Source organism: Phyllostomus hastatus, unplaced genomic scaffold (assembly GCF_019186645.2).
Source record: "Phyllostomus hastatus isolate PE091 unplaced genomic scaffold, TTU_PhHast_1.1 phas_contig_16, whole genome shotgun sequence".
NCBI classification, from domain to species: Eukaryota; Metazoa; Chordata; class Mammalia; order Chiroptera; family Phyllostomidae; genus Phyllostomus; species Phyllostomus hastatus.
The window spans coordinates 20,430,441-20,456,609 of NW_025333643.1; the positions used below are offsets into that span (position 1 = coordinate 20,430,441).

Sequence of the window (26,169 nt, forward strand, 5' to 3'; positions counted from 1 at the left end):
TAAATGTGGTACATCTATCACCTACACAATGGAATAATACAGAGCAGAAAGAAAGAATGAATTCCTATTTTTGTGACAGCATGGATGGAACTAGAGACTATTAAGCTGAGTGAAATAAGCCAGTCAGTGAATAACAAATACCATATGATCTCACTTACAAGAACAATTTAATGAATAAAATAAACTAATGAGCAAAATAGAACCAGAGGCATGGAAACATGGAACAAACTGACAGCTGTAAGAGGGGAAGTGGGGAGGTAGAGATTGATTGAAAGAAGGTGAAGGGATTAGTCAAAGAACATATATGAAGGAATCATGGACATGGACAATGATAAGTGGACTGATTATGGAAGTGTGTGGTGGGCTAGGTGACGGGGTAGCAAAGGGAGAAGATGTGGGACAACTCTAATAACAAAAACATTAAATTTTTTTAAAAAAAGGAGAAAACAATAGCCAGCAGTGAGATAATACAGCACTTTACCACATACCTTCCAGCAAGACAGCAGAGGGTGCCAGACCCTATCTGCTGTGTCAGAGCTCCTCTTGCTAAATCTACCAGCACCCAAGTGTGGCCATGAAATGACTGCCTCCTTAGGAAAACTACTGGGAGGTACAGCAGCTGGTGCTCACCTGGATGAAATTTGCAGCATTTGGCACTTGCTCAAAGAGTTGTCCAGAACCAATTGGCCCCAAGCTTGGAGCATAATATATCACATCAGGAGGCTCGTCAAGGTCATGACACAACAGTTTTGCAACTATAGTATTATTTGCAATCACCTCTTTGCCTGTGTACCTATTTTTTAAGAAGAAAAATTAGTTTAGATGGTCTTTTAAAATATTTTTTTTTTGCATAAACATCTAGTAGTTTGGATAATGCACATGTGTGACTGCTCTATTTATCATGGGAAAAGAGTCCAGGTTTGGGGCATCATCTGGGAAGCCATTTTCAAAAAAGTGCTATGAATTTGGTAAAGCTTTCCTCAGTTTCTTGGAATATTTCTTTTCGGTACCCAGCTAGATGCTTATTTAGAAGTCTATCATGGACACTTCAATAGAGATGCTCAAGTCTGAATCAGATAAGTGAGAATATTCCTATCTAGAATGTCCGCATGGTATGGTCAAGAGGGACAAACCTTACCATTCTATAGTCACAGTGGACTTACCTCCATCTCTATGTGTTCACCCATTTTTTTTTCCTGGGATCTCTCTGCCCCAGTGTTCACTCATAAGTCTAAATTCTACTCATTCTTCAAAGACTAGCATAAATTTTGCTCTTTCAGGAAGCTCCCCTGAATACTTCAATCCCACATGTCCTTCCTCTGAACAATTAAAGCACAACACACATAATTTAAAATCATCTTGTACTTTTTATTATTGTTTCTTTCATGTGTATCCATCTTATCATCCTGACAGGATACAACCTTCTAATAGCAAATGAACATAGCAAGTACTTCTGTCACTTCCAGGGACTATAGCACTGGGTACAACATGTGGTGGGTGTTTGGTTAACCATAATTTCCCTGGGGAAAGGAAAAGGAAAAAGAGAAGGAGGAAAAAAGGATAACATTTTCTGAGAATATGCCAAACCCCATACTGAACAAATTCCAAGCCTTGCTGTACTTGATCCTTATAACCATTCTATGAGGCAGGTGAGATTATCAACTCCATTTAAAATGTAGAGTAATGGGGACCCAAATAAGACCACATGGGTAGTAATTATCAGAAGCTAAATAATCTGGAACAAAGCCTGGGAAACACAGAAGCAGCTCTCCTATGTGTAGCTGAGAGCTTAGGGTCAGAGGACATAGAAGATTAACAGACTTGGAGGTTAGGAGACTGAGCTTCAAGTAATAAAAACAGCCATAGTGACAAGAACACGACTCCATCCCTATCCAAATTCCAAAATCCAAGAGCCTTGAAACTCAGAATTTTCTCCTAGCTTATTTGTCATCAAAATGTGACCTGACATTAAATGGTTGATATCCATACATTACCTGAACTATCAGATCTTTCTTTGTCCCCCTTACTGTGAGTATTCATATATTTACTGCAAAGATATTAATGGATTTGAATTTAGGGCATTTGTATAATACATGGTACATATACTGTATTACCTTCCTAAAATATAAAAAAAAAAAACTTTATCCTGAAACACACCCAGTGCCAAGGGTTTCAGAAAAGGGATTATGGGACTGTGATAAAAAGCAATTGTGAAATTGACACTACATGCTCAGCACTGTGCTCAGAATGTTACACTAATTATCCCATTTATTCTTCAAAATCCCCCTATAGAGTAAGCACTATTGTTATCCGATTTAATAACAAAAGAAACTGAAGATCAAAGGGCTTGAATAAATTACCCAAGGTCACACTACTAATAAGTGATAGAACCAGGATTCCAAGCCAGGTCTGTGACTCCAAAACATAGGCTTTTAACAACTTACTAACTCAGATCCAGGAAGCACAGCTTCCAACAGGTCATTTCTGAGAACCAGAATATGAGACCGAGCAAGAGTCCATGTGATGATTAACCCATGTTTAGTTGAACAAATAAATATACCTCTGTTTTCCACTCTGAATTCTTAATCCAGCACACTCATCTCAGCTCACCTAATCAGATATTGATCACAGAAAGGAGAGTTGTCATTAATGCCATGGATATAGATTGTCACTGGAATTGCCGAACACCGCTGATCTTGGTCACAAGCCTTAACGGAGAAGGACTGAACAGGTGCAAATCCAGCTCTCTCCATATCAAGGCGGGCAGCAGTGACTATGGTCCCATGTTCTACAACAAAACAACACATCTTGCTGCAACCTAGCCCATGCTGTCATTTTAAAAATTACTTTATTACACAACAATGAATGAGATAAAGTATGATCTGTGCCTTCTTCAGTAGAATTTAAAAACTGATTTAAAATATAGGCACAATGTGCAATTGTTTATCGCCAAAATGCCTTCATTAATCATAATATTATGTTAATTGATAGTAAAAAACAAAATTTTTTTTAAATTTAGGGGACCAGGGAAGACTTTCTAGAAGAGAAGGCCCCTAATTTAGGACTTGAAGAACATACAGGATAAGAAAAGGTGGTGAGTAGGAGGAGATCATTCCCAGCAGAGAGAACATCATAACTGAAAATACATTAACAAAATAATGACTCACTGTATTCTCTTCCATCCAATCCATCCGCTCATTCATTCAACAAACATTTATGGAATGATAGCTATGTGCCAGGTACTGTGCTGAATACTGTATAAACCATAATGAAGTCACTCCCTGTCTTTATGGAATTTACAATCTGGGCTGAGAACTGAATCACTAAACAAGTGTAAAAAATCAATAGGAATATTATTAAGGGAATAAAACTATAATGTGATAAATTTAATGTCTAATGGTAAGATTCTGAAAGGTGCAAGGACCAAGGTCCAGAAGCAGGCAGCCTAGTGTTTTGGCTGTAGTGTAATGGACAAGGAGGAGACAAGAAATAGGGTGTTAAAGAGAGAGAGATAAGGACCAGAGAAGACAGGTTCTTGAGGACAAGAAGTATGGATTCCATTCCAAGTGCAAAGGAAAATCTCAGGAGGGTTTTACTCAGAGAAGGAGTATGACCCAACTTGCCTTTTTTTTTTTTCATTCATCCTAGTTGTTCTGCTGACACTAACAGAGGGAGTAACTGTGAAAGCAGAAGCCCAGTTAAGCAATCTCTGCAGTAATTCAAATAAGAATTAAGATAGTGACTGTCTTGAATGGGGCTCCCTCAAAAGCAGGACTAGAGATGAGGATTTGAGTGCAATACTTTATTTGGGAGGTGATCCAGAGCAACATGGCATGGGTATAGTGAAACGGAAATGGGAAGGCTGCCAATAAAAAATATATTGTCAAGCAACTTACTACTGTGGACAACTAGAGCTTAATGGCACTGGGGAACTCTGTAAACCAGTGCAAAACACACACTGACAGTTGTTCTATTCCAGGGACAAGGAGCTGGGCTACTTTTATACCAATTATCTTCAGCATTTGGTTGAGATGTTATGTCATAGGTAGTATTTTTCACAACATTTTGAACATGCTATTTGTAGGGCAGGAAGGGGACAGATGTCAGACCTCAAGCAAATAAATGCAGATATTAGCAGTTGAAGTCAGGAAACTGAAATGTTAAGGTCAGGGAGATATGAATGGGACTCTGACAGCACCTGCTACAATGGCTCAAACCTGCACATGTGTTAAAAGTGACCATCTCTTCTCTTCTCAGCTCCAGAAGAATTCTTATATACCACATAATCTGACTGATGCCCAGGCTCAGCCACAGCTGATTGGCTGAGAAGTGAATCACTGACTCTAAAGAGTCCAATCAGATTCTCTCTCACAAAAATTTGGACCTAAAGCAGAGCAGAATTAGTTACATATAAGAAGATGAGCAGGAATATCATGTAGGGTGCAGAGCCAAAGCATTCATTCTGTAGCAGCCATGAAGAGCCATGTGTTAGCTCATCTGTGGACAAAGAACTGGTCTTGCAGAGTTATTCAATATCTACAGTATTATGTACTTCTTTGGGGGGTTCTGCAAATGAAGACAATCTGATAACCTACCTTCAAAAAAACTCAGTCTTACAAAGGAGACATAATATAAGCAAATGATAAAAATAGCATATAAGATATAATTTGATGAAAACAAATTTCAACCTACCTTTGTCAACTGCAAAGTAAACATTCCATGGATTTAGTTCAAAGGTTAAATCTCCCAAATTATCTTCATCAGTTGCCTGGCATACTCCAATTATTTTCCCAATTGGAATTTCTTCATCCAGAGTGATGTTGACTTTATTATGCAGAGTTGACTTTATAGAAGTAACACTCAAAACACCATTTTCAATATTGGATAAACTTATTTTAAAAGAAAAGACTATTATTAGAGTGGTGCTTGTTGGATGTGTATTAAGGTGGCGGAGGGTTAAAGGGTAGAACTAGTAATGATGACAATGGAAACTGACAATGTTGTTAATAGCTAATCCAGTTATTCAGAACTTGCCTATTATTTAGACATAGTGCTAAGCATTTTTTACATATTTCCTATTTATTTCTTGCAGTCCCAGGAAGTAGATACTATTTTTCCCTCACTTTACAGATGTGGAAATTGAGCTTTTAAGAAAATAAGTAACTTTCACAAGTAAGTATCAAAGTGGCTGAGATGGGATTTGACCCCAAGCCTATTTGACTCTAGAAACTGGATGCTTAACCACAGTGCTCTTATCCCCCTACAGTAAGAACCACTGTCTTAAAATTGCTGACCCCAATGTGTTTTTATAAATTACCTGTGTGATAATTTTCATCACAATTTTTCTTGAAGGTAGTAAGAGATAATCTAGCCCACAGGTGGCAAACACAAGGCCCATGGGCTGAATCCGGCCATCCACCTTGTTTTATCCAACTAGGCACCTTGTTTGTAACCAGCAGCAGCACTGAGCTCCTTGCCCCTAGTTAAGGAGCAGTTACATTTATACAGTCCTAAAATTACATTCATTCAGCCCTTTGAAGGCAACCTTGAGGCTGATGTGGCCCCCGGTGAAAATGAATTTGACACCCCTGATCTAGCCCATTAGATATTAAGAATATATTACACTGACTTCCAGTCAAGATGAAGGTATAGGTAAATGCCGCACAGCTCCTCACACAACCACAGCAAAATTACAACTAAAATACAGAACAACCATCACTCAGAACCATCAGAAATTCAAGCCATGTGGAAGTCTGAGAACTAAGGAATTAAAGAAACCACATTCATCCAGACAGGTAAGAGGGGCAGTGGGGCAGAGACGAAGAGACGTGGAATGGGCTGGTCCCCAAACCACTTGTGGTAGATATGAAATGGAAGGATGTCTCAGGAGAGAGGGATCCCACCCCCACATTAGACCAACCATCCCAGGCTTCCAGTGCCAGGAAGATAAGTCCCCATAACTCCTGGCTATAAAAATAAGTAGGGGCTGGGTCAGTGGAAGAAACTTCAGGATTCTCAGGCCTCCCCTCTTAAAGGGCTTCACACTACACATGAACTTACTCAGATTCACCCCCTCTGGGCTCTAGCACCAGAGCAGCAGCTTGAAGGGCACCAGTGGCATATGGGGAATAACTGAAGTGTCTAACATCAGGACAAGAACTGAGAGACAGCTTCCTCTCAGAGAGAACTGCAGACAGTGACATTATACATTTTCCAAGCCCTCCCTCACACAGATGCAGGGTAATGGCACCATATTTGAATCTTCATCAATCTGGCTTGCATGGTAAGCCCTGCCCTGACAATTACCTCTGGTTCTGCCCCATTCAGTTTAAGAGCACATCCAGGAAACTCTTCTCTTTAGTAACAATGGCTTTTCCATATGAAGGGCTGGGATAGCACAGGCTTCAGACCTTCCTAAATCTGCTTAAACAAGCAGCAGCTGAGCCCAGATCCCCACACCTCTCACTGAGTAGCCCCAGGCCTGACACTGGTAGCAGCCATCTACACACTGCTTTAGAGTTTACACCAAGGGGCCCCAGACAGAACACAGGTAGAGGTGGACCTTGGCCTGCATCAACCAGGAAACCCAGCATAGAGCCTATGCACCCAGAGGACAGTTACAGACCACCTTGGAGCAACCTCCAATCACCTCCACAAGCCAAAGAGGAAGGTGGTTGCAGGCCAGGGGTCACAGCCAGTCCTACCAGCTATCTGGACTGGGTAAATCCCTCCTATTGACCTTCTGACAACAATTAAAACTCACTTACGTGAGGAGGGAGTACTCAGCCCGCCTTGAGTACACAACTTGGAAGATAGGGGAGGCTATGCCACTGGATGCTACAGGACTCCTGCTGCATTAGGCCATGCTACCAAGACACAGTGTCAAAGCAGCTTTATCTAATGCATAGAAACAAACACAGGGAGGCTGCCAAAATGAGGAGACAAAGAAAAATGGCCTAAATGAAAGAACAGAACAAAACTCCAGAAAAAGAACTAAACAAGATGAAGATAAGCAAACTATCAGATGCAGAGTTCAAAACACTGGTTATAAGGATACTCAAGGAACTCAGTGGATACTTCAACAGCATAAAAAACACCAGGCAGAAATGAAGAATATACTAACTGAAATAAAGAATAATTTATAGGGAATCAATGGTAGAGTGGATGAAGCCAAGAATCAAATCAGTGATTTGGAACATAAGGAAGAAAAACACATCTAATAAGTACAGCAAGAAAAAAAAGAATTTGAAAAATCAAGTATAGTTTAAGGAGCCTCTGGGACAACTTCAAATGTTCCAATATATCATAGGGGTGTCAGGAGAAGAAGACAGAGATCAAGAAATTGGAAATCTATTTGAAAAAATAATAAAAGAAAACTTCCCTAATTTGATGAAGGAAATAGACATGCAAGCCCAGGAAGCACAGAGAGTCCCAAATAAGATGGGTGAAAAGAGGCCCACCCTCAAACACATCATAATTTTAATGCCAAAAGTTAAAGAACCTTAAAAGCAGCAATAAAAAAGCAGTTAGTTACCTGCAGGGAAGTTTGCATAAGGCTGTCAGCTGATTTCTCAATAGAAACTGCAGGCTAGAAGGGATTGGCAAAAATATTCAAAGTGATGAAAAGCAAGGACCTACAGCCTAGATTACTCTATTCAGCAAAGCTATCATTTAGAATGGAAGGACAGATAAGGTGCATCCCAGACAAGGTAAAGCTAAAGGAGATAATCATCACCAAACCATTATTATATGAAATGCTAAAGAGACTTATTTAAGAAAAAGAAGATCAAAACTATGAATATTAAAATGGCAATAAAACATAACTGTCAACAATTGAATCTAAAAATCAAAGCAAACAAGCAGAACAGAAACAAAAGTATAGATATGGAGAACACTGCAACGGTGGTCAATGGGGACGGGTGTCAGGGAGAAGCGGGGGGAAGAGGAAGGATTAAGAAGTACAAATTGGTAGTAACAGAATAGTCAGAGGAATGTTAAGAGCAAGTATAGGAAATGGAGTTGCCAAAGAATTATGTTTTCCACAGAGATGAACAATAGAGTGAGGATTGCCAGAGGGAGTGGGGGGTGCTGGATGGAGGTGGACAAAGGAGGATAAATTGGGACTACTATAATAGCAAAACAAAAAAATTAATTAACCAAAATTAAGTGACCTTTCACTCTGTGGGATGGCATTCAACTAACTGAGCCATGCCATTTAAGGCCATGAACTAGATCTTTAAATCCATGGAACAAGTCATCTGCCTCTGTCCTGTAGCTCAAGAAACTAGCACTTTAACAGTTGCTATATGAAAGCTTTTCTTTCAGTTAAATCATATGCAAGATAATTTTCAAATACCTTTTTGTGTATCTGCTTCATAGTAAGTTCCTCCAACCTAGCACTGGCCAATAATTTCTTTATTATTTCCTTAATTTCATGTATTTTTTAATATCTGTGCTTACACTTTACATGTGTGTATAGCCAGACACAAAAGTCCACATGGTATGTGATTCCATTTATATGAAATGTCCAGAACAGACAAATCCACAAAGATGGGAAGTGGGCTAGTTGTTGCCAGGGGCTGGGGAAGTTGAGGGTTTGTAGAGCTACTGCTAATGGGGAAGGGGCTTCTTTCTGGGGTGATGGAATTTTCTGGAATTATTGTAAATAAAGGGGATTGTGGCAGAACTGTACAATTGTACTAAATGCCATTGAATTGTAAACTTTCAAAGAGTAAACTCTAAGGTGTGTGAATTGTATCTCAATAAAGCTGTTACTTTAAAAAAACAGCAAAAAATATATATTACACTAATAACATCTTATTCTGTTGAAATTTCAACACATTTTATACTTTAAACCTACTTTCTTTGCTGTTTTAAGAATTCCCTTTCTTTAGACTCTTATATCTTAAGTGATTGTTTATATTTTACTTGTTTACTTTCCTTCTCATAAAAGAAGCCCATTGCATTCTAATGGAAATTTACGAATTTCAGAAACTACATCTTCATATCCATTTTTTAGGGTCAATTAAAATAATATGTTTTCTTTTCTTACCTGCAGGTAAGAACTGGGTCTCTATTGTTGACATTGATGAGGAAAATCTTTAGATTCCCAGCAGTGAACAGTCCTCCAGGATCAACCACTTTAATAGCTAGTGAGAAACTGAAGGTGCAACCACACAAAAGACAGTTAAGATTTTATATTAACTAACAGGCTTTTATAGAAACAAACTCTGGGGCTTAACTAACCAGTTAAAACAATTGACTCATTTAGTTAAATTGTCACTCATACCAGTTATTTTAACAGCTGGAAATGGCTGACACTTGATTACAAACCAAATTAGTCAAATCTGTTGAAAGGACAAGCAGGAACTTGGAAAAGACAGTTAATTCTCATCAATTTAAAAAAAAAAAGCCAAGTGGACTCCTTAGTCTCGTAGAGCAAAGATATGGCTATGGGCTCTTACTTTTAAACACTGACCTTTCAACACTGAAAATGGATAACAAATGCAAAGGAGAAGGTGGTAAGAATACTTCAAAACAACATAATGGATATGGGGACATATTAGGAGCATTAGATAACAAAGAAGTGTTATTTTAGCAGAGATGTGTATGGGTTTGAAGGATGAGAGTACTTGGAACGCAGGAAAAAAATGTATCCTAATAGAAAGATGGTTGTTTGTGTCCATAAACTATGATCTGGACAACAATCCTGATTTGTCAGGATTGTCTTCTTTAAGCTCTGACAGTCCCATGCAGATCCCAGGAAACTTCTCAGTGCCAGGCAAACCAGGAGAGTTGGTCACCCTCTTAAGAAAAAAAAAAATCTATTCTACCTTGAAATGTACTGATAATTGAGGCCAAAACTACTCTTGCCTTTTATCTATCCTAAAAATTGAACCAGTTCTCAATTTTTCTCCTATTTTATAACTTTTTCTATCAGAAGGTGATTATTTTTTAGATAATTTCATAAGACCAATTTACTTTGAAGAATAAAGATATATTAAAATAATTCTGGAACATCTAACCAACAAGAATATAAGGAATGAGGTGTGGACAGCATTCCATGGCCCCAAAGACATCAAATTACTTTTGGTCTGACTGGATGCTGCAAAGTGGACTGCAAGGGGGCAAGGAAGCAATGAGTTCTTCTAACTCTTGCATCAGCATTTGAATAAGAAATTTCACAGCCCCTATATCTCCTTTGAAGGGAGAAATTAATAAGAATCAATGAAGCATTCCTAAATGTCTTTCATTCACCCTCACAGGTCAACTCAGGGACCCTAAAAACTCTAGAGTTAGAGAAAATTAAGAAATGAGGTTCTCTTTGGAGGACTATACTAAGTATCCATTATATAACTTTAGCCAAATAATTATTTATTCAAGTTCTACAGGCAAAGCTTCCATTTTTGTGTCAGCACCTCTGATATCAGAGACACTGAAAAAAAGAAAAGTTTAGTTTTCACTTATCAAGAAAAAAATTAATTTTTAAAACTCTCATTAATGACTTTATTCTCATTTGTTAATGAATCTTAAGATTTATAAATAACTTGAAATGTACATAATCATTTTCTGTAAGGAACCAGGTCAAAATAAAAGGAAACTGTGATGAACACTATCCATTATTTCCAGAACTAGTGAGGCTGAATAAATATAGGAAACAGGAATTTAGGAGTACAGGAAAATGGATAAAAATTTTTAAAGTTTTTCTGCCTCCAAAGTATATAAAGAAAATACAAATTTAGGAGAACTCTTCTCCAGCAGAGTATATGAAGTCAGCAGGAGAAAGTACATTCTGCTTTTGAACTTTTAGGATATGTACCATCCTCAACTTTTGTGATCAGGAAAAAAGTCCTCATGAGAATCAGGAGCAAGCTTATTGGGAGGGCTTAATGGTTCATTTGCTTTTCCTGTAAAGTACTTCAATGCAAAACATATCACTGGAAAAGGTGGTAATAGAAAGCATTAAAAAAATAGAAATAATAACTACAAACCAATGGTTCCCCATTTGGCAGATGTAGAGGCAATAGGAGGAAATGTCAGTCAATTAACTTTTAAAAGTTGTTGGATTACATTATGAATGAATTCTGTGTCCCAGCTGGCCAGAGAGAAGTCCCCACCAACTTCCACCTCAGGTCAGAAACACCACCAATGACATCACATCAATGTTTGGCTCTTGAGACAGCAGATAAACAGAGAGGGGCCAAAACAGCTATATCTAATACCTAAAGTAGAAATTGTGCAAATATAGTTTGGGTGATTATTTCATATTTAAGGCAATGACAACAGCACCTTCACTTGGAGCTCATTAAGGCCAGAGGGGGAAAACCATTCTTGCAGAAAGAAATATGAACCAGAGGGCAGACATTTTGGTTAATGAAAAGCCAGTAGCATTTACCTTCTAGTTCCCCTCTCAAAATCAAAAGTTGCGGCTGTGGAAATGGTTCCAATGCTGTCAATTGTGAAGCCAGAGCCCTCCGGGGAAAGGAAATACTGTTTATTGGAGAGTAAAAAGAAGGCAAAATATTACAGACACCAACAAGTTCCCTAGGCAGATGGTGTGCACCAAGAACCTGGCCTGAAATCTCTTTGTGCTCTGGGCCCTCCTGCCTGCCCTGTGTATGACAGGTGCTCATTCAACATTTGCCCATAGCAATGATAATGAAATTATACTCCATTAAACTGACTCCAGGCCAACCTGCCCTTAAATATTACAAATTAATTTTTCTAACCTCTTACATTCAGTATGCTACTTGAACATTTCTCACAAGACTTCGCTCAAAGCTAAAACTAAAAGGAGTTGCATTTACAGAAGCAAGCTGACTGTACAATGAGAACCCAGAATTTATTTTGTTTGTTTTGTGGTTCTGAAGATATGTTTTTTTGAGGGGAGGCAATGTTAAGAGACAGGGAACTGTAGAGGGAAACAGTAAAATCCTGGAATATCTGTTTATCTCATTTTCTGTGGGATAGGTACTGGCAAGGTATTAGTAAGACATTTGCTTTGTGTCCCATTGACTTTCATTCATACTATCTTCCAGTTAGTCTGTTAGATGCTTCGAATACATGCGGTCTGTTGGTTGTTAGAACAACTGTGTGATAGGTACTCATGTTATCCCTATGTCACAGATAGCACTGAGGCTTAGAAAATTCAAGTGGCTTGCCCCCAATATAAGAGCTGAGCTTTTAGTCATTTTTCATAATGCCTCTCTGCTCACCACATCTCATCCCTAAAACAAATTTTTACCAAAGTGGAAAGGTGAGGTTATTTCCAGATGAGGTGAGAGTCAAATAATTAGAAAAAGCTGGAACAAAAATCCATTAGAGGATTAATATTGGGAGTTAATATACTGAGTGCTACTGACTAAATAATTGTGTAGAGCCAAAGATAATTTAATAGAGACAATTAAACCCAGAAGGTTTGCAAAGCAACCTAAAAATTGTTTGGAAAAATTAATGACCTTTTAATTTATCGATTTTGTGATAAATCATGATGTCCTGATTAATTTAAATTTATATCATCCATTTCTGCAGGTATAAATAATATGAAATTGATTTCTGCTTTGTGTGTGTGTGTGTGTGTGTGTGTGTGTGTGTGTGTGTGTAATGCTGAGGGATGTTAGCATGCAGGAATTGCAGGGAAATCCATCACATATTTTACTTTTAGAGTAAACACAGGGTTAATGATACCTGTTTCATGGCTTACAAGCACTAGGTCTTGTTATACATAAATGTTTATAATTCTTTTTAAGTCACCTACATTTATGTTTGTAGCCACTCAAAATTTGAAATTCCCAATTTTATTTCAGTATTACATGGTTGTCAGCAACAGTTTGGGAAAAAACATACATTGAAAAGCTGTATTTTTATAATGTTTAATTTTTCATAAAATTAGTCTTTTTTAAAAATTGATGGTACTGATATGTTGTTCATATCAGTGTTGTTTCCTGCTGTTTTTCAGGAAAGGTTGGAGCTAGTAGTTGCTAGGCAGCCAGGACTGTTGCTGGGAAAGCCACCTAAATGAAGGATCCCTGAATAGGAAGGCAGTCCCAGGGGTGAGAAATTAACTCTCTGTGGGACCAAGCAACTTAAATTCATTCCCCATCCTCAAACTTATCTGTAATAACACCATCAACTGGTAAGGAACTATCTGGGCCATAGAATAACAATGGCAGCCCCATTCCCAGGATCCAGGGTGTGACAACAGCTCACAGCAGAGACTGTGGGGTCAGGGGAGCCTTGGGTCCTGCTGGATGGACTTATCTTCAAAATTCAGCTTCTCTGAAAGACTTGTTCATGACTATTTGCTCTCAGAGAAGCTCCAGAATTGGAAATGTCAGAGTGTGAACTGCAGGACAAGCACAGCAAGGAGAGCTGGGGCCTTGGGGCTTTGAGATCAGCCACACAGGCACTGTGGCTGGGTTCCTTGTGTCCCTAGCATCAGTGACAATGAAAAGAACAACTGTGATGGCTGCCAGTCCCTCTGACCTGGATGCTGTGCTCAGCATCTTCCTGAATTTTCTCATCTAACCCTTAAAATGGCACTATGAGATTGCACTCTTCTCAGCCCTATCTTACAGGTGGGGAAACTGAGGCATATAAATGTTAAGGAAACAGTCCAAAACACATAACCAGTGAGCAGTTATACTGAAACCCAAACCCAGGTCTTTCTCACTCCAGAGCCATTGTGTTTCTTTCTCCATCTTCCTACAAGAAAGGTGGTATATGTTTCTTTTTAAAAAACGTTATATTTAAAATTGTTTTAAAATGTTTTGTGTGGAGATTAAAGGAATGTAGTTGCTGAAGATATAGAAACAGAAAAACTCAGTGTTGCTTTTTACAAAGGAAAAGAAGAGAGAGGAAGAAAGGGGAGGGGAGGCAGGCTAGGCTAAGATGGACCCCTGAGAAACTTCCAAAATTTGAAGGTCCACAGAGGAGGCTAAACTAGGAAAGAAAATAAAAATGATAGCAAAAAAGAGTTTATTATCCCAGAATACTAATAATATTACCTAATATTTTTTAGTATTATCTGCCAAACTCTATTCTAAGCCCTTTACATGTATAACATCATTTAATCTTCATAATAGCCCTGAGGTAAATCCTACTAATCTCATTACAAATAAAGAAACTGAGGCACAAAGAGATTAAGAGACTTGCCCAAGGCCACAGAGCAAGAATGTGGTAAAACCTAAATTTTAACCTAGGGTATCTGACATTAGAATCTGAGCTCTTATGCGGATACACTGTGTTTAATCTGTTAGTTTGACCCAAGGTAATATTTTCTTGAAGTAATTAGTATATATGTATGATCTGGGCTAAATGTTTTTCTTTACATTTTTAAAAATTATTTTATTGTTGTTCAATTACAATTGTCTGCATTTCTCCCCACCACTTCCCCGTACCCCAGCCAAACCCACCTCCCTCCCTTGCTTCCACCCTCCCCCTTGGTTTTGTCCATGTGATTTTCATAGTAGTTCCTGAAAACCCTTCTCCCCACTGTCCCCTCCCCACTTCTCTCTGGCTATCGTTAGATTGTTCTTGATTTCAATGTCTATGGTTATATTTTGCTTGCTTTTTTCTTTTGTTGATTATGTTCCAGTTAAAGTTGAGATCATATATAACAAAATATTCTGTGAGTTTTATAAAGCACAAATATTGACTAATTATTGATCACCTATAAAATATTTTCATAGGGATATATTTTCAAGAAAAGATTTTTAAACTATAAACACAGATACAATTCTAAACTAAACATTAATTATGTTCATGTGTAAAAAAAATTATGTTCATGTAATCCTGCATTTTAGTCCTAGGACTATAAAGAAAGTAATAGCACCTCATCCTGAGCATTTTCTTCAACAGAAGCATCATGATATGTACCCTTGGCCTTGAAAGCCTTGGAGTTTCACATAAAATCCTTTTTATTTTCCTGCAAGTATTAGGGCACTCTCTTACAATAACTTCATAAATGAATGGAATAGTTTGCTACTTATATACTTACACTGGACTGTTAGGGCCCTCATTCTTCCTAGAAGAAAGCCTTATTAACTATATCTAATACTTTGTCCAATGGCTAATTAAAGTTAGAGACCCCTATGCAGGCATTCATCCCACTAAATCTGCAGGATGAACACAGACTCAGACTCAGAAGTCTTGTCAACACTCCTGAGAGCCTCTAATCATCAATTAGAGAGGTATGCAAGTTTATTTTTTAATATATTTTATTCTTTTTAAAGTATTTTTTATTGATTATGCTATTACAGCATAATAGCTTGGCTATTTATAGCTTATGTTATTACAGCATGGCTTGGTGATGATGAACTCCTTTAACCTGACCATTTTCCCAATTTTTCCCCCTTTATCACCCTCTGCCCTGCCCACCCTAACCCTCCAGCATTCCCCCACCCTCATGCCTATGGGTTGTATATATAAGTTCTTTGAGTTCTCTGTTTCCTATACCATTTTTTATCTCTCCCTGTCTATTTTATGCCTACTAATTATGTTTCTTCTTCTGTGTACCTTTTCTCCCCATTCCCCCCTTCTCTCTTCCCCATTGAAATCTTTCCATGTGATGTCCATTTCTCTGATTCTGTTCCTGTTCTACTTGTTTGCTTAGTTTTTATTTGTTGTCATTTTACTGTTCATAGTTTTGATCTTTTTCTTAGATAAGTCCCTTTAACATTTCATATAATAAGGACTTGGTGATGATGAACTCCTTTAACTTGACCTTATCTGGGAAGCACTTTTCTGCCCGTCCATTCTAAATGAAAGCTTTGCTGGATAGAGTAATCTTGGATGTAGTCCTTGCCTTTCATGACTTGGAATACTTCTTTCCAGCCCCTTTTTGGCTGCAAGGTTTCTTTTGAGAAATCAGCTTATAGTCTTATGGGAACTCCTTTGTAGGTAACTATCTTCCTTTCTCTTGCTTCTTTTAGGATTCTCTCTTTATATCTAATCCTGAGTAACCTAATGATGATGTGCCTTGGCGTGTTCCTCTTTGGGTCCAACTTCTTTGGGACTCTCTGAGCTTCCTGGACTTCCTGAAAGTCTATTTTTTTTTGCCAGATTAGGGAAGTTCTCCTTCATTATACTGTCAAATAAGTTTTCAATTTCTTGCTCTTCCTCTTCTCTTTCTGGCACCCCTATGATTCAGATGTTGGAATGTTTAAAGTTGTTCCAGAGGTCCTAAGCCTCTCCTCATTTTTTTTAAATTCTTGTTTCTTCATTCTGTTCTGGTCAAATGTTTATTTCCTCCTTCTGCTCCAAACTGTTGATTTGAGTCCCAGTTTCCTTCTCTTCACTGTTGGTTCCCTTTATTTCACTTTTTATAGCCTTCACTTTTTCTTCTATTTTGCAACCATACTCAACCATTTCTGTGAGCAACCTGATTACCAGTGTTTTGAACTCTGCTTCTGATAGAAGTTGGCTATCTCTTCATTGCTTAGTTGTATTTTTTTCTGGAGCTTTGATCTGTTCTTTCATTTGGGCCATATTTCTTTTGTCATGGCATGCCTGTTACATAGTAAGTGGTGGAGCCTTAGGTATTTGTCAGGGCAGGCAATCCATGTGGCTGCATTGTGGTGCTGTATGTGAGGGAGGAGTCAGAGAGGGAACAATGTCATTTGCTCAGCTCTCAATTGGCTTTCAGTCACTTCCCCTGCTACCCACAAGCAAAGTGGGCCCTTCTGGTGCTGATTCCCAAGAGGGTGGTTTTGTGTATGTTATAGGACCCTGTGGGTCTCTCCAATGAACTTTCCTGTGAGGCTGGGTGTTTCTCCTACTGACTCAACCCCCACAGGTTTTTTCAGTCAGAGGCTTTGAGACTTTATTTCCCCATGCTGGAATCCTGTATTGTGCAGTCTGTCTCACTCCCCAGTTGATCCTCCTGGCTTATCCACACAAAAATGTGGGAATGCCCACCCCAGTCCTCCAGCCACTGCCTTGCCATGAGTCCTCTCCACTTGGGCTACCTATCTCTGCCGCTCTTACTGGTCTGGATGAATATTTCTTCTTTAAATCCTTGGTTGTCAGATTTCCATACAGTTCGATTTTCTGGCACTTCTGGTTATTTTTTGTTTTTAAATTTGTTGTTTTTCTTTTGGTTGTACAAGGAGGCAAAGTGTGTCTATCTATGCATCCATCTTGGCCAAAAGTCCAGGTATGCAAGTTTGAACTAATCTGCCATCTCTGGCTGAGCCAGGTGTTCCCAGTAGACTTACCTAGGTATTTATTACACATCCAATAACTGCTACAGCATTTGCAGAGCTAACTTTACAAAGATTTTTGCAATGTTTCTCAGCCTGTGCTCATGGATGGACCACCTACACATTAAAAACCTTCATCCATGAGTTAATTGTTAAAGCTGGACAATGCAGTGGTATTCATTATACTGTTCTGTCTGCTTATATATGTGTGAAGCATTCAGTTTTGTCAGATATGCAGACCTAATGGATTTAGAATACCTGGGTTGGGAGCCCTGGGAATGTGAATGTATTACAACAGGCTAACCAGAGTGATTTTTATGTATTCTACAGTTGACTTCCTAAAAGTGATTCTTAACCTTGGAAACAGATTTACCTGGGGAGCTTTAAACATGCTGATGTCCAGACCATACCTGAGGCTAATGGAATCAGAATCTCTGGGGGTACAACCCTGGTGTTTTTTTAATTACACAGATGGTCCTGCAGCCCAATGACTTGAGATTTTGGAATCTGGCTTAAAGTTTCCTCAAAAACAGATCCAGAGGTGAAAATTTGTGTGCAGGTGACTTATTAACTATGTGCTCTGGGAAAATCAGGGTGGAAGTAGGGAATCCAGCCTAAGAAGGGGAGAAGTCAAGCCAGAGGGCCACCTTGAAACAAGCAGTGTCAGCCTCATCCCACCAGGAGCTGCAGAGTGGACCTTATGCCTCACAGCCATTCCCAAGGAAAAGGAGAGGGGAGTTTTCTACTCCTCACCTTGCATCCAGTGGTTGAGGGTTACCCCAGAGAGAGGTAAATTCCCAGGTACTTCTGGCTCTGTGAAGTACAAGCAAAGTCCAAGGACAGGCCCTGGCTGGTGTGGATCAGTGGATTGAGTGCTGGCCTGCAAACTAAAAGGTTACCAGTTCGATTCCCAGTCAGGACACATGCCTGGATTGTGGGCCAGGTCCCCAGTAGGGGGCAAGTGAAAGGCAACTGCACATTGATATTTCTCTCCCTCTTTCTCCTTCCTTTCCCCTCTCTCTCAAAATAAATAAATAAAATATTTAAAAAGAAGAGAGACTAATTAGTTTCTTCTAAATAAAAGTCCAAGGACAGTCTTCCTGTTACTGAAGGAGGTCAAAGCATAGTGAAGGTAGCAGGAGTGGGGACCACCACATAGAAATGTTTATGAGGTCTCCAAGGAGACCTGGGGAGAGCATGGATATGACCCACCACATCCTTCATTATAGCAGCTAAAAACAGTTCTTTGGCTGAATCATGCCAAAAGGCAGAGTTAATTATCACATTAAGACACCGGTCACCTTATTTTTAAGTAACATTCAATTCTGTCCCATATTCTTTGACAACTTTGATAACAAGTAGGCTTCATTTTAACTCTGAATTGTTTGGTAAGGACTAACTGGTGCATTATAGCAAGAAAAACTCTGAGCTCAGGTTGGGAAAGTATCATGTTCAATTAGTGATGCTGACCACAAGCAAATGAGAAGGCAATCATAGTACTATCAGAGAATTTTAATGTCCAAGGGACCATTAGGATGCCTGGAAACTCTGAAAATACTGATGGCTGGGCCTCATCTCCAGAGATTATAATTTAATTAGTCTGAGGGGGCCCTGGCATCTGTGTTTTATTAAAAGCATCTCAGGTGTGTCTACTGTCAGAAGAAGCACAGTAATATTCAGTATGAATTGCCATGCTATTTCCCAGGAAATATTTTCAAGCATACTTTAAAATAATGAAAAAATTCCTCCATAAAACAAATATTTCATTTATAATTATTTTCTTGGTCTCATGAAAGTGTCTTTATAAACATGAATAGCAGAATACATTGTCCTTTATAAGGTTTAGTCATTGACAACTCTTCATTTGCCTTGTGTAAATAAACTTTTGATTCTTGTCACATATCCTTTAAATAATTACATGTTGATGTGTATATCTCTGTAAGATAATAGTCTTTACCTATGAAAAACATTGCTGTGATATATACATTTGCAATTTGGAAGGCAAAATAATTTATTGTGTGATCAGTATTACTGCTTTTTACATGGTGATTTTGCAATATCATGACTACTGGTTACAGTATGTTACAAACTTGTATGCCATCTTGTGGAGGATGGTGCAAGTTGTGCAAATATGAAGAAAATACTCCCCTGAAATACTTATTAAAATATGACTGTGGTTTCCTCTGTACCTCTGGCTTTCATGCTGAGAATTAAAGTTTACTTTCTGGAAAATTAGAGCCTTTCTTAAAATTAGTTTTCCCCAATTATATATGATTTCAAACAAAATTGTTATTTATCTTGAATAACCCAGATAATTGCCTCAGTTCTCAAATTTATTTAGCTAGTACATGCCTAAACTAAATGATATTTCTCCACATATCAGAATTTCCAAGAATGTAATAATATACTTTCTGATTTACACTTTTCCCCTCTTTCTCTTGGCGTCACAACGAGATAAAATTGTAAGGTGATGTTAGGGTTGAAAATCAAGCCATGTGGGGCAACTCAGAAATAAATCTTTAGGGTAAATAGCCAAAAGATGTTGTAGTTCTATTTTTAATTTTTTGAGGAACCTCCATACTGTTTTCCATAGCAGCTGTACCATTATGCCTTCCCATCAACAATGCACAAGGTTTCCAGTTTCTCCACAACCTTTGCCAGCACTTACTGTCATTTTTTTAAAATAATAGCCATACTGACAAGTGTGAGGAGATATCTATTGTGGTTTTGATTTGCATTTCCTTGATATTTTCAGGCATTCTTTAAAATAATGAAAAAATTCTCCAATAAATAAATGTTTATTTTACAATTCCTTTCTTAGTCTCATAAAAATGTCTTTTTAAACATGAATAGCAGAATACAGTGTCTTTTCTAAGGGTTAGTCATCAATATTGATAGTAGTGATACTGAGTGTTTTTTCATATACTTTGTGGCCATTGGTATGTCTTCTTTGGAAAACTGTCTTCAAGTCCTTAGCTCATTTTTTAATTGGATTATTAGTTGTTTGTTTGGTTTTGCTATTGAGTTGTAGGAGTTCCTTATACATTTTGGAATGTAATCTCATCAATAGCTGATGGTTTGCCAGTATTTTCTACCATCCTATAGGTAGCCTTTTCACTCTATTGATTATTCCTTTTGCCGTAGTCCCACTTGCCTATTTTTGCTTTTGTTGCCTGTGTTTTTGTTGTCATATCCATGAAATCAAAGACCAGTGTCATGAAGCTTTTCTTCCATGTTCTCTTCTAGTAGTTTTATGGTTTCAGATCTTACACTCAGGTCTCTAATCCATTTTGAGCTGATTATTATGTGTGGTATAAGATAAGAGTTCAATTTCACTCCTTTGCATGGGAATATCCAGTTTTTCAGCACCATTTATTTTACAGACTGTTCTTCCCCCATCATATATTCTTAGTACCTTTATCAAAATCAGTTGACTATATATTTATAGATGTATTTATGAGCTTTCTAGTCTATTATGTTTGACTCTATGTCTGTCTTTATACTAGTCTTTATTGCTTTGATTTTCTTTATAATGAATTTTGATATCAGAAAGTGTGATGCTTCCAGCTTTGTTTTTCTTTCTCAAGATCATTTTGGGGATTAGTAGCCTATTGTAGTTCCATATGAATTTTGGAATTATTTTTCTATTTCTTTTTAAAAATTGCCATTGGGATTTTGATAGGTACTGCATTGAATTTATAGAATTGAAATCAGGATCTTGAAAAGATATTGGCCCTCCAAAATCACAGCATGTTTCACACTAGCCAAATGTAAAAACAACCTAAATGTCTATTGACAAATAAATAAAGAAAATATGGTATATACATACAATAAATATTATTAAGCCTTTAAAAAGAAGGAAATACTGCAGTATGCTACAAAATGGATAAACCTTGAGAGCATATACTAAGTGAAATAGCCAGGTTCAAAAGTACAAATACTGCATGATTCCACTTACATAGGATGTAGAGACATAGAGAGCAAAATGGTTGCCAGCAGCAGGCAGGAGGGGGAAATAGGGAGTGGCTACTCAGAGAGTTCAAATTTCGGTAATGAGAGATGACTAAGTTCTGGAGCTCTGCTGTACAATCTTGCACTTATAGCTAATAATATTATAATGTATACTTAGAAAAGTTTTAAGAAAGACTTTATATTAACTGGTCCTACCAAAGAAATTCTAAATTTAAAAAAATGAAATGAGTCATTCAAGTAATCCTATAAACATTTCCTGAAAGTCTTCCATGAATCAGGAAGAATAAGACCACTGCCTGTTTCTGTGAAGGAAAAACACAAATTCAGATAATACAATTTTATGAGAATTGATATGTCTAGGCTATGGCAAACCAATTAGGTAAAAGTAAATCATCCCCTTGCTATGTTAATTGACATCAAGCAACCAAAAGAAGTTAGTTTTCCTAATAGATACAAAAAGTTTTCTTTTTAAAGAATTTGGGCAAAGATTTATGTAGGTAGGCACTCTCAAAGTGAAATGATGTTGATTTCTGATTAACTTTTCAAATATGAACAAAACATTTCTGTTTGTTTTATCTTGTTGGATGTTCAATACAGCTGTGGCTTTGAACAGGATAATAATTGCTGAATCTTCATTTTCCTTCTGTAAATAGACTCAAATTATGAATTCTTGAATAGTGGCTCCTGGGATGGTTGCTCCCCTCCAAATTTTTGACACTGCCTGCAGCAGGTTAAAGGGAGCCACAAAGAGCTCTTCCTGCTCTCAATAAGATGGTCATCTACCCTTATTCTCTCCTCAACAACATCAACTGCATCACTGTTATAAACTTCTGAAGAGATTGGTCTCAAGCAGTAGTTAGTTATAATCAGTGCAATTGTCCCCTTTGTGCTCCTTTTAAGAGATGATCAGGATATGTTTTGTCATAGTTCACATACTTCAGTCATCCCAAGAAACTCATCACCAGGACAATTACTTATCCTTTCTGTTACCCCAAACCTCCCAAAGTGCCCTCAAGAACTCAGTCTCTCATGAACAAATTCCCCTATATTCTCCCCACCCCTTCTCTTAATGTTCCTTTTGCCTTTCACATTTATCAGGACAATTCATTCTCCCACTCTTGGAAGGAGCAGATTCATGCTTCTCCTCTTTCCCCAAATCCCCAGCACTCCCCAGTCTCTTCCTTCTTCCTACTCTCTGCTGTTAGACTTGTTTTTTCTATTTCACTGAGAAAAGTAGAAGCGATTTTTTTAAAAAAACCATTCTCTTACCAATCTATTTAAAACCATTGATTATCATTTTAAAAATTACAATGTACTTCCATATAGAATTTATTTCCTTCCTTGCTTCATTTGGCTCCATTATGCTAGGCAGCATATGATATATCAAAATATATGTCTATGTCCTCCTACTAAAATATCAGCCCCATGAAGGCAGGGATTCTTGTCTGATTTCCTCACTGCTGAAGTACCACTTCCTAACATACCGCTTGGCATTCACAGTGGGTCCCCCACCCCCTGCTTAGTTATTGGTAGTGCACAGTGGTCCAAAAATATTAAATTGAAAATTGCAAAAATAAATAATTCATTAGTTTTAAATTGCATGCCATTTTGAGTAGCATGAAGAAATCTTGTGCCATCTTATGTCAGTCATCCTTTTGTCCAGCACCTCTTAGTATAGACATTTCCTATACATTAGTCAGTAGCAGCCATCTTGGACATCAGATACTTGTAGTGCTTGTGTTTAAGTAACCCTTATTTTACTTAATAGTGACCCCAAGTGTTGACAACTCAGATATGTCAAAAAGAAGCCTTGAAGTGACTCTTTAAGTGAAAAGGTGAGTACAGTCTATTGTTATATTATTTTATTTTACTATTAGTTATTGTTGTTAATCTCTTACTGTGCATTATTTATAAATTAAACTTTCTATTGGAAAAAGCATAGTACATGTAGGGTTTAGTACAATCCGTGGTTCCAGGCATCCACTGGGGTATCCTCAGCTGATAAGGGATGACTACTGTAAATGCTTAGTAAATAATTGTTGGATGGGCAAGAGAATGAACATGCAACTACTATTCCTACTAAACTTTCTGTATGTGTCCCTTTATACCTCATATTTTTCTCTGTTTATATAGATGAAAAACTGCACTCCTAGCATCAGGCTCCCCTCCATGCACTGATGCCATCCCCCATTGCCTACTCAAGGCCATCACTCCAGCAATTGTTGCCACTATCTCTTCAAGTATTAATTTTCTCCTCTCTACTAGATTATTACTACTGACATACAACATGCTATATTTCTCATTATTTAAACATTAAAAATTGTCTTGATTTTACATCTTCCTCAAGATACTGCCCAATTTCTCTGCTCTTCTTTTTAAGAAAAGTCTTTGAAATTCATCTATGCTCACTGTTTCTATTTTCCTCATCTCTGAGTCTTTTGAAGCTTCCTCAACCTGATTTTTATTCTCACTCCTCCACTGAACTACTGCACTTATCAAGGTCACCAAAGATCTCCATTTATTCACCCATTGAACACCTGCTATATGCGAGACATGCACCTGAGTTCTAGCAATTAACATATTGCCACTTTGGTGGTGATTAATCTCAGTTCTCATCACCTCAGCAACTCAGCAGCACCTGATCAATTCCCTCCTGATATACATCTTCTTGGGCTTCTGGGAGACACTCTACTCTACTGATCTTCCTTTTCCTGACTGGTCCTACTCGGTTTTATTTTCTCAGTCTTCTTCCTCTTTCTATCTTCCAAATGTTGGGGCATTTCCAGGCTCAGTCTTTGAACTGGTTTCTTCTTTCTTATATCCACACTTAACTTCCTAGGTAATCTCACTTCATTCTCAACAATAAGTACTAAGTGTTGACTGGAAACCGCAAATTGATGCTCCAGCCCCTATGTCTTTGCTGAACTTCAAAATTTTAATCAAGCTGCTTATACTTCCTGGACGTCTACCTGGCTTCCCAATCTCAACATGTCTAAAACAAAGCACTTGAGTTTCTTCCTCTACCTCACTCCTCTTCAAGAGTTCTTCTGGCCAAAAAATCCAGAAACCTTCTTGATTTTCCTCTTTTCTTTACATTGTATGTCCAATTTGTCTACAAGTCTGTCAACATGACCTTTAAAATATATGCAAATTGCCTTGTTTAATAGTGAAGATTACTACATCTTACTTTGAAATACATAAATAAAATAGGATTGATGAATGAATACAAGGTAGGTAGCTAAGTGATAATAAACATAAAAATATTAACTATACAAACTACTAATGGATATAAGGTTGTTCATTCTCTCAATTTTTTACCTCTTTCAACTTTTCTATATGTTTGAAATTTTTCATAATAAAATGTTGGAGAAAAAATTGTAAATTCCAAAGACTTCTCACCCCACAACTGCCATCATCCTAGACCAGGCCATCATCTTTCACCTAACTACTGCAATCAGCTGTAAATAATCTTTCTTCTTCCAATCTTGCCTCTTCACAGTCAATTTTTTTCAAACAAAAACTAGCATAATCTTCTTAAAATGTAAATAATATCATTTGTTCTTCTACCCAAAAGAATTCCACATTAATCAAAATAAAATCCAGTCCTTAGCAATATTTAAAAGGATCTGGTAATCTGGCTGCTGGCTATTCCACCATCACCTTCTGAACTCTCTCACTCTTTGCTTTTCACTTACATTGGTTTCTTTGTAGTTCTTTAAATATGCTAAGCCTGTTTCTGCCTCAGAGCTTTTTTACTTATGACTGCTGACTTTTTCTGCAATATCCTACCCCCATATAGGTGCCTAATTACCTCCCTCACCTCATTCAGGTCTCTAAACAAATGCCTCTTTCCCAGAGAGGACCTTTCTAACCATCCTACCCAAAATAATACACGCCATTGCCCTTTCTTGTCATCACTCTCTTTCCCTTTGCCCTACTTTATTATTATTATCTTTACCACATCGCTTACTATCTGACATTATATCATTTCTTTGCACCTTTGGTTGTTGTCAATTTTCTTCACTAGACTGTAAGCTCCCTAAGGTTACATGCCACATTCAGTGTTTTCTCCTCAACTCCTAGAACAGAATAGTCACTCAGGAACTACTCATACAACAGATAAATTGAGGTCTCAAAACAGTTCTCCTTCGCAGTTAATGTTTTTAAATATTTGAAAATTCTGTTACATGTCAAAATATTTTAAACTATTTTTTGGAATATATTTTATTTTATGGTCTTTCCCACTGGTTTTAAGTTTTATTTATTAGGCACTTCATAAACATTAGATTATTTTTGTGGACAAGACAGATCAAATCCCTGCTTTCATGAGAGACATTTTTTAAATGATGACAAAATATGATTAATGTTATAAAAAGGAAAAAAAATTATTTCTTTGCCAAACAATAGCCCAAACTAAAAGTTAGTTGTTTTTGAATCATTCGTGTTTCTATAAATGTTTTCAGGGAAATATATAGTTTAATATTGCCAACATGAACAAAATGAGAAGGGACTTTGAAATTTTGGACTATAAATAGACTATCTACATCAAATGAAGTTAAGAAAGATTGGCCAGTTCTGATAGGCTAATTCAACACAGTCTCATTATAGTAAGCAGCATTTGGTTTTGAATTGTAGAGCGTCTATTTAGGCTCTTATAATAGCAGCTATTTGCTGAATCAGCATCCCTCATTCTCAATCCCTATGAGTTTGTGGTCCAAACCCTTCCCACCTAAAATTCCTGGTGGTCATGTGACCTAGGCCTAAGCCAATCAGTGCCTTATTTCTACCTTGCCACAGTATTTGGTTAAGGACTAGTGCATGAAGCAATCAGAGTGCCAAAGATGCCCTGAACTCAAGGAGAGATCTTCGGATGGGTCTTAAGCTGGTGGTGTGTAGGGACTTAGATTCCTGCCCTTTCCATGTTACCAAATGGAGGATGGATAAGACTGAAGTTCATGGGTCTTGTAGTAAACTTGCTTATATTACGCCTTGCCTA

General features: G+C 37.7%; 1 protein-coding gene across 1 annotated transcript in view; it reads right to left on the bottom strand.

Moving 5' to 3' along the window:
* LOC123814289 (cadherin-related family member 3-like) overlaps positions 1-26,169 on the bottom strand; it is a 97,768-nt gene that overhangs the window by 45,249 nt on the left and 26,350 nt on the right. The window contains exons 5-9 of the mRNA XM_045832010.1: positions 11,396-11,490; positions 9,053-9,160; positions 4,693-4,889; positions 2,611-2,788; positions 631-793 (exon numbers count right to left, since the gene is read on the bottom strand). Coding sequence (XP_045687966.1) covers positions 631-793; positions 2,611-2,788; positions 4,693-4,889; positions 9,053-9,160; positions 11,396-11,490 — 741 coding nt within the window. The remainder of the gene's footprint in view (positions 1-630; positions 794-2,610; positions 2,789-4,692; positions 4,890-9,052; positions 9,161-11,395; positions 11,491-26,169) is intronic.